The sequence below is a fragment of the Camellia sinensis genome, chromosome 12, assembly GCF_055761805.1.
Source record: "Camellia sinensis isolate YWXY chromosome 12, ASM5576180v1, whole genome shotgun sequence".
NCBI lineage: Eukaryota > Viridiplantae > Streptophyta > Magnoliopsida > Ericales > Theaceae > Camellia > Camellia sinensis.
Genome location: NC_138972.1, coordinates 9,970,530 through 9,989,197, shown reverse-complemented (window position 1 = coordinate 9,989,197; position 18,668 = coordinate 9,970,530). Strand labels below are relative to the sequence as shown.

Below are 18,668 nucleotides of genomic sequence, written 5' to 3'. Positions count from 1 at the left end.
CCTACGGTTTACTGTTACTGTTACGGTTACAGAGATCTCTGTCGGTTTCCTTGTGGAACCACTACTGTTTACTGACTGATGGCCATCATTACTGTTCGGTCTTTTAAGACCTACTGTTACTGTTATGCTAATGGATGTACCACATATGACTGTTTACTGTACTGAGCAACTGAATTACTGATTGAAATGAACTGTTTTCATTACTGTAAGGACATTCATTCTAAACCCCTTTACGCTTTATGTTATTCACTGGGCTTTAGCTCACTGCTCATATATATATGTAGGTGTACAGGCACCAGACCGCAGCTAGAGGCGTCAGGGTTACTCCAGTTTTGTCAAGCCAGCCTTTGTGCCTCACTGTGAGGTTCCGAGTTGCCATGCTATGGCTTGGGGGTGTTTTGTCTGTTTTTCCCCCTTCTGTACTGTTTTACTGTTTTGTATAGACCGTACGGTTTTGTACAGACGGAATGTTTTCTGTACTGTTCTGTAGGGTTGAGTCCCTAGTTGAATGGATGTGAATATTGTGTATACTGTTCTGTACTGTTTATGTATAAATGTGTGAAAAGCCTTTTTGCATACAGACTGTCACAGCTCAATGGACACTATTTATTTACTGTATTGGCTTCCGCCAGGCCCTGTACTCTGCTTTACTGTATTACTGTTCTGCAGGCCTTCGGTAATCTCGGATTACTGGCCGGTTACGGTACTAAACCCATAGGGCCGGGTTTGGGTCGTGACAGAGTGGTATCAGAGCGATACTTAACCACGAGTTATACCGCACACACGTGTCCAAATGAGCTATAGGGTGTCCTAGAAAAGTGATTAGGGCATCGCATGAGCATGATAAGTGTGTGATTATGTTATGACTGAATACGTGCTAATGTGGTAAACTGTTAAACAAATGACTGCTTATGTTTAAAACTGTTATAACTGCTTATAGTGAAATGGACAATGCAAATGAACCTGAGTCCTCATCTACTGAGGCAAGAATGGAAAGAATGGAAAGAATGATAGAACTGATAACTGCTAGACTGGAACAACAACAGAACCAACAGCCCCCACCTCCTCCTCCTCCGGTACAGCCGGAGCCTAATGTGAATGTGAATGATGGGGATATTATTGCTCTCACCCATAAATTCAGCAAGATGAAACCGCCATCCTTTCAGGGAGGCCTCGAACCATTAAAGGCTGAAGCTTGGGTGCTTGAAACAGAAAAACTATTTGAAGTGTTTCCGTGCTCAGAAGCGAATAAAGTATTGTTAGCTACCTTCACCCTACAAGAAGAGGCTAGAAGGTGGTGGATGTTGATCCGCGACGCAAATACTGTTATGACTTGGGCTCAGTTCAAGGAGTCCTTCTTTGAAAAGTATTTCCCTCAGTGTGTCAGGGATAGGAAAGTGACTGAATTCGAACAGCTGAAGCAGGGCACAATGTCCGTTGCAGAATATGAGACGAAATTTACCGAACTTGCCCGATATGCACCGCATATGGTGGATACTGAATATAAGAAGGCCAGGAAATTTGAAGGTGGCCTTAATGTGGCAATACTTGACCGGATAAATGTTTTGAAATTACCGACTTTTGTGGGTGTTCTCGACCGGGCATTGATGGCCGAGTCGAACATTGCAGCGGTGAAACAATCTGAAACACCAACAACTGAATGGCATGGTAAAAGGCAGGGTTTCAAATTCAAGAAAGGCAAGCACAACCCAGCCAACAAGAAACAGAATACGGGGTCGACAACTAGCCCCAGCCAAGGGAGTGGGTTCATTCCGCCCTGTTCTGTATGTGGCAACAGGCACAAAGGGGTTTGTCACAAATTATCTGGAGCCTGTTACAGGTGTGGCAAGGTGGGCCACATGGTTAAAGACTGCCCCTCTGCTCCACAAGCCAGTGGTAAAGCTGCACCAAGCGCAGCAGCATCAAATGCTCTACCAAAACCGAATCCTAAAGCTACCGGGAAAGAGCCTGTGAGGCAAGGCCGAGTGTTCGCACTAGTACCGGGAGATGTGCAGAATACCGAGACCGTTGTGTCAGGTATTCTCTCTATTTGTACACAAAATGCATATGTATTGATTGATTCGGGGTCTACACATTCTTATGTATCGCATGCTTTCTCACGGAAACTGAATAGACCCTTAGAACCTATGAACTATCTGCTAGCCGTATCATCACCCGTAGGGGGATCCATGACATGTGCTTATATGTACCCCGCATGTGAAATTATTGTTGGGGATATGCATCTGTTTATTGATTTACTGCCATTGAACATTGATCATTTTGACGTAATATTGGGGATGGATTGGTTACAAAAATATCATGCCACTATTGACTGTGTGACCAAGCAAGTTGTTTTCCGTCCACCTGGTCTACCTGAATTTGTGTTTAATGGGAGTGGAGTAGTACCTCCTCCGTATTTGATTTCGTCAGTGAAAGCTGTTAAATTAATTAGAAAGGGGTGTAAAGGATATCTGTGTTCTGTACTGACTGTGCCTACTGATGATAGTATTAAAACTGATGTGAATTGTATTCCTATAGTCAGAGAATTTCCAGATGTTTTTCCAGATAATCTTCCAGGAGATTTGACTGACAGGGAGATTGAATTTACCGTTGATGTGATTCCCGGAACACAACCAGTTTCTAAAGCTCCCTACCGAATGGCTCCAACTGAACTGAAAGAACTGAAAGTGCAACTGCAAGAACTGTTAGACAAAAAGTTTATCAGACCTAGCACTTCACCATGGGGTGCTCCTGTTTTGTTTGTCAAGAAGAAAGATGGCTCACTGAGACTGTGCATCGACTACCGTGAACTGAATAAGGTAACTGTAAAGAACAAATACCCATTGCCACGCATTGATGATTTATTTGATCAGTTACGGGGTGCACAAGTGTTTTCTAAGATTGATCTCAGATCGGGGTATCATCAACTGAAGGTTAAACCGGAAGACATTGATAAAACTGCTTTTAGAACAAGGTATGGACATTACGAATTCTTAGTTATGCCTTTTGGAGTCACGAATGCACCAGCTGCATTTATGGACCTCATGAACAGAATCTTTAAACCATACCTTGACAATTTTATTGTTGTATTTATTGATGACATATTGATTTACTCCAAGAGTATAGAAGAACATGAACATCACCTGAGACTTGCCCTACAAACCTTAAGAGAACAGAAACTGTATGCTAAACTGTCTAAATGTGAATTTTGGCTTGACCATGTTATGTTTTTGGGGCATGTTGTTAGCAAAGATGGGATTTCTGTTGATCCGCAGAAAATTGAAGCCGTAGTGAACTGGCCTAGACCAACAAATGTGACTGAAGTCCGAAGCTTTTTGGGACTGGCTGGATATTACAGAAGATTTGTCAAAGATTTCTCCAAAATTGCTCTACCATTGACTCAGTTAACTCAAAAGGGGACATCATTTAATTGGACTGATCAAAGAGAATCTGCTTTCCAGGAGTTGAAAACTCGACTTGTGACTGCGCCAGTTTTGACCTTACCATCAGGTACGGATGGTTATACTGTATATAGTGATGCTTCTCATAAGGGTTTGGGATGTGTTTTAATGCAGAATGGGAGAGTAATTGCCTATGCTTCCCGTCAACTGAGACCGCATGAAAAGAACTACCCGACCCATGACCTGGAACTTGCTGCAGTGGTGTTTGCACTGAAAATTTGGCGTCACTATCTGTACGGGGTGACATGTGAAGTATACACCGACCACAAGAGTTTAAAGTATTTCTTCACACAGAAAGAACTGAATATGAGACAACGGAGATGGCTGGAACTGATTACAGACTATGATCTACAGATATTGTACCATCCGGGAAAAGCCAATACCGTTGCCGATGCATTGAGCCGGAAATCGATTGGACACTTAGCCTGTTTGCTTACAGGACAGAAAGAGTTGCTTTGTGACCTTGAAAAATCTGAAATAGAAATTGTTTTGAGAGAACAAGGTGGAACCTTAGCTGCTATTTCTGCTCAACCGGCGCTGATTGAAGAGATTAAAGAGAAACAGCAACTGGATGACTTCTTGAAGAAGATCATCGAAGAAAGAGAATCTAAACCGAGACCGGGATTCAAATTTGAGAATAATGTACTGAAATTTCAAGAAAGACTGTGTGTACCGAATGATACTGAACTGAAAAGAAGAGTTCTGCAAGAAGGCCACAATTCGAAATTGTCTATCCATCCGGGAATACGAAAATGTACCAAGATCTGAAACAGAATTTCTGGTGGCCGGGAATGAAGAAAGAAATTGCTGATTTTGTATCCAAATGTCTTCATTGCCAACAGGTCAAAGCTGAACATCAACGACCTGCCGGACTATTGCAACCCCTACCCATACCAGAGTGGAAATGGGAGCATATCACGATGGATTTTATCGTTGGATTACCTCGCTCCAGAAAAGGTATGGATTCAATTTGGGTTATTGTTGATAGACTGACTAAATCTGCTCACTTCTTACCTGTCAAGACAATTTATAATGCGGACAAATTGGCTGTTATCTATATTGATGAAATTGTGAGACTGCATGGAGTGCCTGTGTCTATTGTTTCTGACAGGGATTCGAAGTTTACATCGAGGTTTTGGCAGAGTCTACAGACTGCATTGGGTACTGAATTGAGGCTGAGTAGTGCCTATCATCCCCAGACAGATGGACAGTCTGAAAGGACCATCCAAACTCTGGAGGATTTACTGAGAATGTGTGTCCTTGATTTTCAGGGAGACTGGGAAAGTCATCTGCCATTAGTTGAATTCGCCTACAATAAGTATTGGTATGGCGCCCTTCGAGGCATTGTATGGCAGAAAATGTAGATCTCCAATTTGCTGGGCAGAAGTTGGAGATGGGCCTTTACTTGGGCCCGAGATTGTTTATGAGACAACTGAGAAAGTGAAACTGATACAACAGAGATTGAAAACTGCACAGAGCCGACAAAAGAGTTATGCTGACGTTAGAAGACGAGACAGAGAATATGAAGTGGGTGATCACGTTTTTGTGAAAGTGACACCAATGAAAGGCCAGACTCGTTTTGGAGTCAAAGGCAAGTTAGCACCGAGATACGTCGGACCTTATGAGATTATTGAGAAAATCAATCCGGTGGCGTATCAAGTTGCGCTTCCTCCTGAAATGGAGCACATGCATAACGTCTTCCACATTTCTATGTTAAGAGATTATCTTCGGGATCCCTTCCATGTAATAGAGCCTACCCACGTAGTGTTGAGTGATGACTACACTTACGAGGAACGGCCTATACAGATTGTAAACCGACGGATCAAGAAACTGAGGAACAAAGAGATCCCGTTAGTGAAAGTTGACTGGCAAAACCACGGTGGCGTGTATGCCACTTGGGAAAGGGAAGATGACATGGCCAAAAGATATCCTGAACTGTTTCCACTGAATCCTGTTTTCTTCCAGAATGAAGGTAACTCGAGTTTAGAGGACTAAACTCTTTTTAAGGAGGGGAGACTGTAACAACCCTCATACTGTTTACTGATTAATGACCGATTGATTACCGATAATCACCGATTACTGCTAAACGGAACTGATAATGACTGATAATTGAAACTGAATTGAATGAATACATCTGTTTGAACTGCATTCTATCTGTTGATTGTTTATTTGATCTGTTCGTATTTTAGTGATTAAACTGCAAATTGAAGGCCTTATCGGCGGCCGAATCCAAAATTGATTGATGTTTAATGATCAACATAATTTATGTGATTTTGTGGTGTATTTACCTGAAAACTGATTAGGTATGATTAAATTAGATTAAATAAGCTAATTAAAGAGTTGGACTTATTTACCGTTATGCCCTTGAGTGGGCCACTATCTCAAATACACACACTTGAGCCTTATACTTGAATCAAAACACATTTGCTCAGCCATTTCTTCTTGTTCTAGCCGAATTTAGAGAGAGAGGAAGTGAGAGTCTTGAGCTCATTTCAATATTGCTTAGAATTTGAAGAGAATTGAAGGTTGATTGTTGCTTTGTGGTCCTACACTTGTAATTGAGGCTCTAGGTAAGAGAACTCAACCTTTATTGATGTGTTTGAGCTAGTTCTTGCATGATTCATGCTTCATTGTAGAACTAAGTCATGTTTTGGTTCATTGTTGTTAAATGAAGCTCAATTCTTGCATGCATGTGTTCTTGGTTGAATTTGGAGTTGAGTCATGGCAAAATGTTACATGCATGTTCACAACTATGTCTAAGTCCATGAGTTCATCTTGTTTTTGAAGGTTTGAGCTCTTTTGAAACAGCATTGAAGCTTTGAAAATGATTTAAGATCATGCATGTCATGTTTGAAGATTGTTCTTGAAAATGATTTGAAATTGGGTTTGAATTAAACACCCTTGGGCTTTGATTTCTCAAATTGAGCTTTGAAACATGATATTCTATGTGTTTATAAATGTTTTCCAGAAAATGGGCCCAAGAGGATTGGTTTTGATGCTTTTGAGCTTGGTTTTGAACCTGGAGCTCGAATCTGGATTTTCCAGATTTCGCACTTCCGCTCGAGCGGAGGAAGTGCCGCTCGAGCGTAGAATTCGAGCAACCAGCATCTCTCTGCACTGTTTGGCAGTCCGCTCGAGCGGAGGATTGGGCGCTCGAGCGGAGTCTTGTCTCAAGCTCGAGCGGGCGTCGAGCGGGGATTTCACCCATCCAGTACTTTTACAGTACGCTCGAGCGGGAAAGTTTACGCTCGAGCGTGTACCTTTGTTTGCCTGTACGCTCGAGCGGGGAAACCTGCGCTCGAGCGGGACTCTGTTTTTCTGAAAATCCTGAAAATGCTTTTAAATGTACATTTTTCCATCCTCATCCCATCCTAGGCATTCTTAGGCCTAGTTTAAGACATTTAGATGAGGATATCGTTGTAGAACACACCAAGGCAAATTAGGGATTAAGTTATGAGATTTCCCAACTGTGTAGCTTAGTGTGTTCAATCTGTTAACTGTGTAGGGTTGGCGACTGGAGAGACACGCTCTAGCATACTGTAGCCCGAACTCTGTGAGTAACAATTGTGTAAAGATATGTTCAACTGATTATCTTTTGAATACTGAACTGAACTGTTTACTGAACTGGTATTATTTACTGAATGAATGTATGTCCTTTATTTCTGAACTGTACTGTGGCATCCTTAGTACCTACGGTTTACTGTTACTGTTACGGTTACAGAGATCTCTGTCGGTTTCCTTGTGGAACCACTACTGTTTACTGACTGATGGCCATCATTACTGTTCGGTCTTTTAAGACCTACTGTTACTGTTATGCTAATGGATGTACCACATATGACTGTTTACTGTACTGAGCAACTGAATTACTGATTGAAATGAACTGTTTTCATTACTGTAAGGACATTCATTCTAAACCCCTTTACGCTTTATGTTATTCACTGGGCTTTAGCTCACTGCTCATATATATATGTAGGTGTACAGGCACCAGACCGCAGCTAGAGGCGTCAGGGTTACTCCAGTTTTGTCAAGCCAGCCTTTGTGCCTCACTGTGAGGTTCCGAGTTGCCATGCTATGGCTTGGGGGTGTTTTGTCTGTTTTTCCCCCTTCTGTACTGTTTTACTGTTTTGTATAGACCGTACGGTTTTGTACAGACGGAATGTTTTCTGTACTGTTCTGTAGGGTTGAGTCCCTAGTTGAATGGATGTGAATATTGTGTATACTGTTCTGTACTGTTTATGTATAAATGTGTGAAAAGCCTTTTTGCATACAGACTGTCACAGCTCAATGGACACTATTTATTTACTGTATTGGCTTCCGCCAGGCCCTGTACTCTGCTTTACTGTATTACTGTTCTGCAGGCCTTCGGTAATCTCGGATTACTGGCCGGTTACGGTACTAAACCCATAGGGCCGGGTTTGGGTCGTGACACATTCCCACTGGAGTAATCACTAAGTTATGAAACTGGTCCATATTTTGGGGCCATTTCCCAATATATGCCATTTTTGTATTGTATTTCCAAAATTAGGTCAACTTCTGACGAAATTCCAAAACTAAGCTAAAGCGCCATTACTATTCGCGCTTTTACTGTTAGGAGGCCAAAAGTTGATGAATAGTGAAATCGCTATTTGAAATCGCGATTTTAATTAAGAAAACGCTGTTCCAAATCGCGCTTTTAACATAAAAAAAATTTCTGAAGAAAACACTATTTAAAATAGCGCTTTTACTGTGCATATAATAATTTTTATTTTTTATTTTTTTAAAAAACGCCATTTGAAATGGCGTTTTTCCTGTTGACTCACAACAACCCACACACTCACACAAATATGCACACCCATAACACTCCAACAGTGAAATAATATAATTTATATATATAATAATAATTTATAATAATTAATTATATAATTTTTATAATTTTCGTAAATATAAATTATTTTTAGGTTATGAATGGTTTGATTTATAATACGTATGTAAGGATAAAAATTTTTATAATCAAAAATAATTTTTATAATTTTTATAATCAAAAACAATTTATAATACGTATGTATTATAAAAAATTTTATAATAATTTATAATACGTATGTATTATTTGAATCTTTACATTTTTTATTCAAAATTTTTCACAGTAAACCGATCTTCACATTTTACCCTTACATACGTATGGTTTAAATAATTTATAAAAATTATTGTCATACGTATGTAAAAATCGATTATAAAAATTGCAAAAATTATTCAAAAATTATTACAGTAAATACATCTTCACATTTAGATTATTTATAATTTTTAAAATTGCAAAATATAATTTTCGTAAATATAAATCATTTTTTTACCCTTTATTTATAAAATAAAGGGTAAAAAAATTGTAAAAATTGTAAAAATTTAAAAAAATTTAAAAATTATAAAAATTATATAATTGATTATTATAAATTATTATTATATATAAAAAAAATTATAATCAATTTTTGCAATTTTTATAATCGATTTTTACATACGTATGGCAATAATTTTTATAAATTATTTAAACCATACGTATGTAAGGGTAAAAAATTTTAGGTTATGAATGGTCTGATTTATCATTTAAGTCATTTATAAAAAAATTTACCCTTAAACTATACGTATGTAAATGTGAAGATGGGTTTATTGTAAATGTAAATGTGAACATACGTATTAAATTATTTACATACGTATTAATTATAAATTTTTATAAATTATTTTTGAATAATACATACGTATTATAAAATGTGAAGATCGGTTTACTGTAAAAAATTTTAAATAAAAAATGTAAAGATTTAAATAATACATACGTATTATAAATTATTTTTGATAATTTATAAATTATTTTTGATTATAAAAATTGAAAAAATTATTTTTGATTATAAAAATTTTTATCCTTACATACGTATTATAAATCAAACCATTCATAACCTAAAAATGATTTATATTTACGAAAATTATAAAAATTATATAATTAATTATTATAAATTATTATTATATATATAAATTATATTATTTCACTGTTGGAGTGTTATGGGTGTGCATATTTGTGTGAGTGTGTGGGTTGTTGTGAGTCAACAGGAAAAACGCCATTTCAAATGGCGTTTTTTAAAAAAAAAAAAAAAAAAAAAAAAATTATTATATGCACAGTAAAAGCGCTATTTTAAATAGCGTTTTCTTCAGAAATTTTTTTTATGTTAAAAGCGCGATTTGGAACAGCGTTTTCTTAATTAAAATCGCGATTTCAAATAGCGATTTCACTATTCATCAACTTTTTGCCTCCTAACAGTAAAAGCGCGAATAGTAATGGCGCTTTAGCTTAGTTTTGGAATTCCGTCAGAAGTTGGCCTAGTTTTGGAAATACAATACAAAAATGGCTTATATTGGGAAATGGCCCCATATTTTGAGCGGCCAACCAAGCAACCAATGGATGGACAACTCACAAGCCGGAGGTATAATGTCCTACCGAACAAATACACTAATGGTGGCTTGCAAGGTCGAAGGTGCAACAACTGACCAAGCAACTACGTGCTATACAACTATCCATTTTAAAGGTGCAATGTTCCCCCCAAAGTAGTGGGCTAGCCCAAAAACCCAAGAAAATAGTAGGCCTACCCTAAAACAAGGAAAACAAAATAGACACGGCTGCGGATCTGCCGGAAACAAAGAAACTTGCTGAAAAAAATGGTGCAGTGGTGGTACAACAACAATGACAACCGTCGACGGAAATAAAAAGTTTGTTCGAAGACTTACAATTAATGCCGATTCTAGGCAACTAGGTGCAATGGCAGTGAGATGATCCAGCCGTGATTAGCGTTATAGCGATCCCGGGTTTACCCTTGTTGTACAGTGATCCGGACATGTGTCCGTGGATGTTGGTAGTTGTTTATTATCTTGTTTGCATCCTCTTTACTTTGTATATTGAGTTATGGGATGTGTTGGGCAGGTTTGTTTCAGGTTGGTTGTGTTTGGGAGCCTAGTGTTGCTGCCCAGATTTTTGGCCCTTCGCTCGAGCGAGTAGTTTGTCGCTCGAGCGAGAGTGAGGTTCGTGTCTGGTGGGTCGAGCCAGGGTGGCTTCGCTTGAGCGAGTGTTGCGTCTAGTTCTGGACCTGAGAGTTGTGTTTCTTGGCTCGAGCGAGCTTCCTTCGCTCGAGCGGTCTGGGTTTTTCTTCGCTCGATCGAGAGTTCCTTGGCTCGAGCTAAATTTTCTGTGTCTGGTCGCTCGAGCGACCAAGTCTTCGCTCGAGCGAGCGTGTTTTATATCAGCGGACAGTAGCGATTTTGAACTTCAGTTTTTCACTTCTTTTTTTGATCAAACCCTAAATCCGAGACCCTCTCTCTCTAAACTTACACCCTCTCTAAGATTTGATCTCCCTAGAGTGTGAATCTAGCCTAGAGCCTTTGTTAAAAAGATAGAGGGCGTTGAGAGCTTTGTTTTAATCTGAAAAAGTTTGGATTTGGAGCACGTTGATCTTCGAGTCTTCATCTCCTTTTTGGCTTAAACTTTGAGGTAGGGATATCCTACTCCTCTCTATGGATTTTGTCTTTAAATTTTGGTATTTTGAGATGTTGGGCTTGGTTTGGTAATTTTGTGAAAGTTTGGGGCTTTTGTGCAATTTTACAAAAGTTGGGATTTTATTCATAATAAACCTAGATGCATGTTTGGAATAAAGAAATGGAATAAATGTTAAATCATTGATGAAAATGGGACCTAAGGGTTGAAATGTTAATTATGGGAATTAACCTAATTACATTGTTTAATTAATTGGGATAATTAATTGAGAAGAATGAGGAAATGAAATGTTGATTGAATATCCATTGTGCATTTATTTTCTGTTTAGAAATAACTGCTTGGGCTATCGGTGGAGGATAGTCGTGATTGTTGTAGACAATGCATGATGATTAGGCAAACTGAAACTAATCAATGAAATGTGTCATGGAACTTGACGGTTGATAGAATACATTAACTGTATGTATTGGGTGATTGTATATAGAACCAATGTGTTTATATACGTTATGTGTAGAGGAGGAGATGGGGGATGTACTCCGCGGTTTAGGGGAAGATAGGGGATGTACCTCTAAACCGGATAGTGTTGGGAGAAGATAGGGGATGAACTCCGTAGATACAGCTCATATGCTTGTCTAGAGAAGTGGAGATAGAGCTTATATGCTTATCTTGGTAAAGTGTGGATACAGCTTATATGCTTATCTGTGAATGTGGGATATTGTTGTTATACATATCTGTTGAGAATGTGGATACAGCTTATATGCTTATCTGTGAATGTGAGATATTGTTGTTATACATATCTGTTGAGAATGTGGATATAGCTTATATGCTTATCTGAATGTGGGATATAGTTGTTATACATATCTGTGGAAATGATGATAGAGCTAGCATACTTGTCTGTTGAAAGAGGGAAAATGAAAGGTAACTTAGACTCATAAGTTGTATGACATAAATGTGTAATTTATGTGAATGTATCTGTGTTAGCCATCTATCAATTGCTAATCTTTTAGTCATTGTTCATGGTTGGTTTAGTGTATTTCTACTGGGCTGTGGCTCACCCTATATGGGAATATCATTTTCAGGTACAGGAAGCATGCCACCTCCAAGGACATAGCTGGGAGGCTAGAGGCAGACATACTTTTGTCGCTTAACTTTTGATGTATTACATGTAACTTCAAGCCAAGGGCTTAATGTGTAAACGAGTTAGTACTCTTTGTTGTAACCAAGTGTTAACTTGGAAAGCTGTAAGCCCGTAGGGCATTTTGTTTTGATGATAACATGTAATACTTATGTAATGGAACTCTAATGTATAAAAGAATGTGATTAGTTTATATGTAAATGCATGTCTTATCTGTTGAGTTTAATGTTGTTGTTTTGAGGGCGTTACAACGTAGCACTGGAAAAAGAAGTCTGTTGGAAAAGAAACAAACGGAGAACAACTCAACAAGGGTGGAACAATAAAAAATCATCAACAACAGCAACGAATATGGAAAAAGGAAACAAAAGGAAAGGAGAGAGTCCAAAAACCACCAAGGATCCTCTAGAGTGAAATTTTCCTAAAGTTTCCTAGAGTACTACATTGTGTGCTTGAGATTTACTGGCAAGTCACATCAGAAAAATTGATGTGACTTGCCAGTAAATCTCAACCACACAATGTAGCACTCTAGAAAACTTTAGGAAAAAATCACTCTAGAGGATCCTTGCTCTTCAAAAACTTATAGGATCCTGTCACGTGTGTGTTTGTAGAATGAAAAGGTGATTTGCGTTTTTGAATAATAAAATACCCTAAGTTTTGGTGCGAATCAGTCCATTGGCAGAGGGGATGCGAAGCTGCGAAAAGTAGCGTCTAAACTAATCAGGTATAGATCGAAGGAATGAATGAATATGTGTGTGTGCCTGCCTGCCTGCCTGCAAGGTATTCTGCCAGTCAGAATCGAACAAACAGGATAAATAAGGCCGAACACCAACAACTCCAAACTGTCCCCTTGTGCAATACAGCGGAAACACAGATTATAAAGAGGCAAGGCAGTGGGTCTGACTCTGACCGACCTATGCATAAAATAAAAGAAGACAAGAGTTGCTTTGCTCGGCCTCACAACAGCAATCAACACAACCAAACAAGCACTGAGACCGAGCAAACAGAGCCAGTGCTTGAATCAAGTCTTTGGGGTGAAAGTGGGCCGACCTAGGTGGCCAAAAATGGGGCCCACCAAGTTATTCCATGCAAAGCTAAGCTTATGGCCGACCGAACCAAAGCACACAAGTCAACACAACAATTTGTCTTCCAAACTAAGCCCTACATCCATGCAATTCAACACCAAGCACCAAACCCAGCAAAGAATACATGCGTGCCATTACCATGCATGGCAATCATGGCATCGCCCACAAAGCATTTTACTTCAACATCATCAAAACAAATTAGAACAAAGCTGAGCTAAGGCACGCTTGCCTTGATTTGAAGTGTTGCTGAGCAGTTCGGCCCAATCCACGAACACTACAAAAAAAATATGTGTATATATATACACACATATATATTCAATTAAAGCAACGACGCTCGGCCGACCGAGCATGAAGATCCACCACGGTTGTTAACAGAACAAGAAAGAGCACCGAGCTAAGCAATTACGAGGCCAATGATGCACGTTTAGTTTGGGGGCACCACTGAGCTACGGAATACTGAGCAAAAACCGAGCTAGGCCCAACACAGGCACTCTGGGCCGAACAATAATTTTGAATCCAACCCGCGAAGTTCAAATTAAGTTGTGACGAAATTTTCTTCCGCTTCATTAAACGCAAGAGCAAGCCAGGGGCAAATGAAGTGGGTAAAAATTAACTAAGTCTTGGTGCTAGGCCCAATGCTAGGCCCACTCCGAGGTTGGGCTAGGTTGGAGTCCAGCCCTATGGCCAACTCCTGCTCCGAAGCAGGACAGTCATTAGAGTTCAACCCAATGCATGAGTGCTACTCCGAAGTGGATGCTAGGAAGCTCGACCCAACGTGCAAGGCTCACTCCTAAGCGTACTGAGCAACAAGTTGTACCTCCAGGTTGGACAACCTCTCCGAAGTGGACCTACTTAGAGAAGGCCAATGCATCGAAGGTTTCTTGAGCTCACAAGAGGCAAACAACTCTGGTCACCTCCCTCTATATGAACAGAACGTGGAAACATGAAGGCGTAGAAGGACAAAGAGCACACACGACAGACCTGCACCTAAGTGTTAGACGGAGTGGTCGTCCTCCTCCAATGAGAGACGACCATGAGCAAGAGAAATGGGATAGATGGCAGAGAGAGAAGGTCTTGGAGGACAAGCAACCTTCTCCTATAAAAGGTGAGCACTATTCATCGTCAAAGGATCCAAAATCCACACACTCTACATGTACAAACTCTTTTTATTCTCTCTTTTTCTTCTTCTCCACTACTCCCTAACTTTACCATCAGAGGGTTTTCCAACCAAACCCCAGTCAAGCAGCCTCATCATTTGTTTTTCTGTGTAGATCTTTATTTCCCGAAGCACGTTATTCTTCCACGAAGTTCTACCCTTCTTCGTAGTGCGGAAATTACCCCCGCACAATGATTAATTGACACATTCCCAATTATATATAAAAACACTATAAAACCTTGAACACCAGCCCAGCCCCCGCAGCCCAACCTCTTCCCTTTGCTGCTTCGTAACCCAATTGTTCCTCATACAGCCTTGTCGCCAAATAGCCCCACTATCACAAATTGCGGCCTCTAAAAGAAAAGGAGACAACCCTTTCCTCGCCATAACCCAACCCCCTCCTCCTCGCAGTTCGCCACAGTCCAGACATCACTGTCGCAGGTCTCAACTTGAGAATATGGAATAGAAGATCATCACATGTCAATGAAAATGGTGCCAATAGTTGAGGGAGGTGGAATTGGTGGTTCTTCACCGTGTCTCTCTCTCTCTCTCTCTCTCATCTGAGAAAACAATAGCAAGAATTGGTAGGTGTTTGATAACGAGGACAATAATAAAATGGGAATAGTATAGGTGTAGCCTTGTTGGGAAGAAGATCAACAAGAGTAATTTTGACATTTTCAAATGTTAAACAAATGACATAAGCAAATTTGATTGGGTCAACTCATAGTTGACTAACAGACGGGTCTTTATGTTACATAAATTGTAAAGTAAGGAAGGCCAATGATATTTTAAGGAATAAAGGGGGTGTCACTGTGATATTAGAAGAATAGAGGGGATGCCGGGGCAATTTACCCTTTGAAAAAAAATGTCTTACATGTCATTATGAAATGTTGTGATTAGTTCTATCTAATGGGTGAAAATATCCTAACTGGCATATAGATATAACTGGGTTCAAAGGTTGAGATCAACTCAACTCAAAATTGTATGACTAGGATTATTTGACAGTTAGAACTCAAATTTTGAAATTTTGCTTAGCCTATCCCGCTAACATCCATTCTCTGGCATGGATTTCAAAACTTTGTACAAATCTTCTATATTTCAATATTTGTTTCTGTTCTTTTTTATCGCATTCTCTCTCTCTCTCTCTCTCTCCATCCTAGATCTATCACTCTCTTTCCTTTCCCTTCCATCATCATCTCTAGCACGGAAAAATTCTTTTTCTTCTTCTTCAGAGCTTCATCGGCCACCCAATTGGGTGAACCGGTCAACATAGCAATCTCAACATGATCTACAGCTAAAACCTTGCACCCCATCATTGTTGGTCTAGGTCACGCACATCATCAAAGCCCTATGCTGTGTATTAGTCGCACTCACGCCGTTGCCAAGGCACTAACCATCTCTATCTAGCAAATGGTCATCTCCTGTGACTGGTGATGATTTTGTGTAGGTTGAGAATGGTTGTGTCATCGTGTGTCAATCACGAGTTGCTCAAAAGTATAGTTGTTTTTTTTTTTAATTTTTTATTTGAATTTCTTTTTTCAACAACTTGCAAGGGATGACTAGAGATGTGGGTGTGGTGGTGCTGTGGGAAAATAGAAACTTTTTTGAGCTCCAAAGCCTCATCCGACACTGCCGCCAGCATTGTTGAGCACAAAGGCCTTAACTATTTCCAAATACCTGTCATAGCTGCTACCTTTATTTTCCTAATGGTTTTCTACTCGGCCAACTTCCATCATCTCTGTTTTTGGTGGAGTAATGGATATGAGTTATTGCTGGTTGGCAATATAGGATGCCAAAGGAAGGTAGATGGTATTTTGAGATGTCAAAACGCTTACAATGATATGATGGTGCCTGCTTCAAGAAATGGTGTATGATAAAGGAGAAATGTTAGGGACCATGAAAGACTTTTCATAAAAATGATCATGAAAGATTTGTGACCCTTGGATTACCTTGATTAGTATGTGGTGTTTTATTTTAAGTATAATCCAAAGGTCACAAATCTTTCATGATCATTTTCATGAAAGACTTTTCATGATACCTAGTATTGCTGATCATAAAGGCCATCACGAACTAATTTGAATTTGAATTTTATTTTTAATTTTTTTAAGAGAAATGGTATGTATGATTGATTTTTTTGTCACAATTTTATATCGTTTCCTATGTAAATACTAATTATTAATTATTTTATTTTATGATAACTTTTAAAGAATTAATGTAATCAAACAATATAATATCATGTAAAAAAATTATAGATTCATAATTGTAATAATTGTATTGTTAGGTACATATTATTAAATAGAAATTACCAATTAGTGATAATCTTTAAAAAAATTATCACATTAATTAAAAAATTTATGATTTTAAATATTAACATTTATAATGTTTATCATCTTTGGATAATTTTTTTTTCCGACTCCACTGACAAGTTATTTCCCTTATTATTAATTTGTATTATTAGGTGCGGGTTCACAATAAGTGTGGAGTGCATGCCTATTGTAAGTTGGATATAGAATATATCCAGGAAAAAATAATATCTGTAATCAGAACCTTTTTGAAGTGTTTAATTTTTGTTATAAATTTTTTATATATAATAATGTGTTAAATTAAACATTTACCATTGCGATATAAAATTTATAAAAATATCACCACCTAACAATTTGTACTGAGTTTCATCAACAAAATTTTTAAAATAAAATTATGTTTCATATTATATTTGGGTCGCTGGTTGTGTCAATTTTTGCTGTAATGCATTCAGAATGCTCTACTTGAGGTGGTGTTGCATGTGAGTTTCTCAGTAATGTTACCCACCAAAAATTTAATCGTCGAAAAATACTATAACAAAAATTTTAAAAAAAAAAAAAAAAAAAAAAAAAGAGGAAGAAATATATGGTTTAATAATTGTATTGTTGAACCCACACTAAAAATGAAAGTAAATTATACTAATGTAAATCATACATTTGTTTTTAGTATTTATTTGTGAACAGTTTTTGGTCTGTAGCATTACTAGGAATTCTATACGACATTTAAGCTCTTTATCCAGAAATGCTACAAACTCCAAAAATCTTTAGAAAACATAAAATTCTTTCAAAGTTTCTTGCAACACATTCTTGCCCCAAAATTGTACCCAATAGAATTTCAACATGATACATATTTTCAGTATGTCAATGTGGCAAGTACCTTTAGGCACGGGTCATCTCTAGTAAATAGATATACCAAGAACGAACTAGCACACTTTTTAACTCGTCCTATCCTATCCTCTATCCAGAAGAGGAGGAGGACCCAAAAGTTTCAGTTTGACTAAGTTCCAACCAACCAACCAACCAACCTTCCTTCAAAAACTGAAAGCGGAATCCCCACTCCCACACAGAGAACAAAATACAACGTTCAACCACAACTTTTTTTTAAGTAAAAGCATCCATCAACTCAAGTCATGATTTATACATATATTGATTTACTTTTCTCCAGTTAGCAGTTTGTCATCCCAGCAAAATACAATCTTATCTTTATATGGTCTCCGCCCAATCACTGGTTAGATCTGAGAGAGGTTTTGAAGGAGTCATCATCATCATCTTATGCAACCACACAAACTGTCTGTCTGTACGTACATAGTGTAAGAAACTGATTTGAGGTGCATATCCTTCTTGTATAAGCACATTACTTCATCATATCATTGGAAAATAGGAACCGAGTGAAGATATACATGTCTCTGTGTGTTCCTCTCCATTTGGTATTTAAATGCTTCACTTGATTTGCTCTCGGAGGAAGTGCATGAAAACCAACCATTCATAGAGAATCAGAAGGAAGAGAATGGAAACAAACCACGGAGAGGAGATTCAATTTAGGGCATAATGAACTCGTTCAAGAAGCCGCACGACCTGGTTAACAGTAATTGGCACAGGTGAAGAGGGCTTTGAATTAAACATAACCCTATCTGGTGAGCCAAGTGGTAATGCCAGTACAGCCTCTTGTTGCATATTTGTAAGCTCCAAGAACTGAGCAAGCATATCACCGTCAAGTATCTTTGGTACTCCAGCCTGTCAACAATACGTAAAGATGATTAATAGCAAGGGGAAAGAAAAAAAAAAATTGAAGAAGAAGACGAGAGTGGGGGAAAAAAAGTTAAGAACAAATGTTATTGTAATTTTTCCATTTAATGCAACGAGAACAACTGTTTCCTTGCATTCTTTTAATCAAACATCAGTAACTAGTAAGCAAATATTTTGCTTTGGGAGACTGGCAGAAGAAAAAGAAAAATAAGGAAAGGAAAGGGAAAATGAAAGAAGAAAAAACAGAAAATAAAAAATAGGGAAAAATAACATGAGGAATCACCATA

The 18,668-nt window shown here is 38.3% G+C and overlaps 2 protein-coding genes across 10 annotated transcripts in view; one reads left to right on the top strand and one right to left on the bottom strand.

The window, feature by feature from the left end:
• Positions 1-715: 715 nt before the first annotated feature.
• Positions 716-4,229, top strand: LOC145804087 (uncharacterized). Its single transcript, XM_082897701.1, has one exon. The coding sequence runs from the start codon at positions 912-914 to the stop codon at positions 4,227-4,229; it is 3,318 nt and encodes a 1,105-aa protein (XP_082753827.1). The 5' UTR covers positions 716-911.
• A 13,169-nt stretch (positions 4,230-17,398) lies between these two features.
• The window catches only part of LOC145788571 (uncharacterized), a 95,919-nt gene continuing 94,649 nt past the window's right edge, over positions 17,399-18,668 (bottom strand). For all 9 annotated transcript variants that reach the window (XR_014346011.1, XR_014346012.1, XR_014346013.1 and 6 more), the window contains one exon: positions 17,399-18,369. Coding sequence is in view for 6 of the 9 variants with exons in the window: in XM_082898098.1 (XP_082754224.1) it covers positions 18,169-18,369 (201 nt within the window). In the remaining 3 variants the exon portion in view is untranslated. The remainder of the gene's footprint in view (positions 18,370-18,668) is intronic.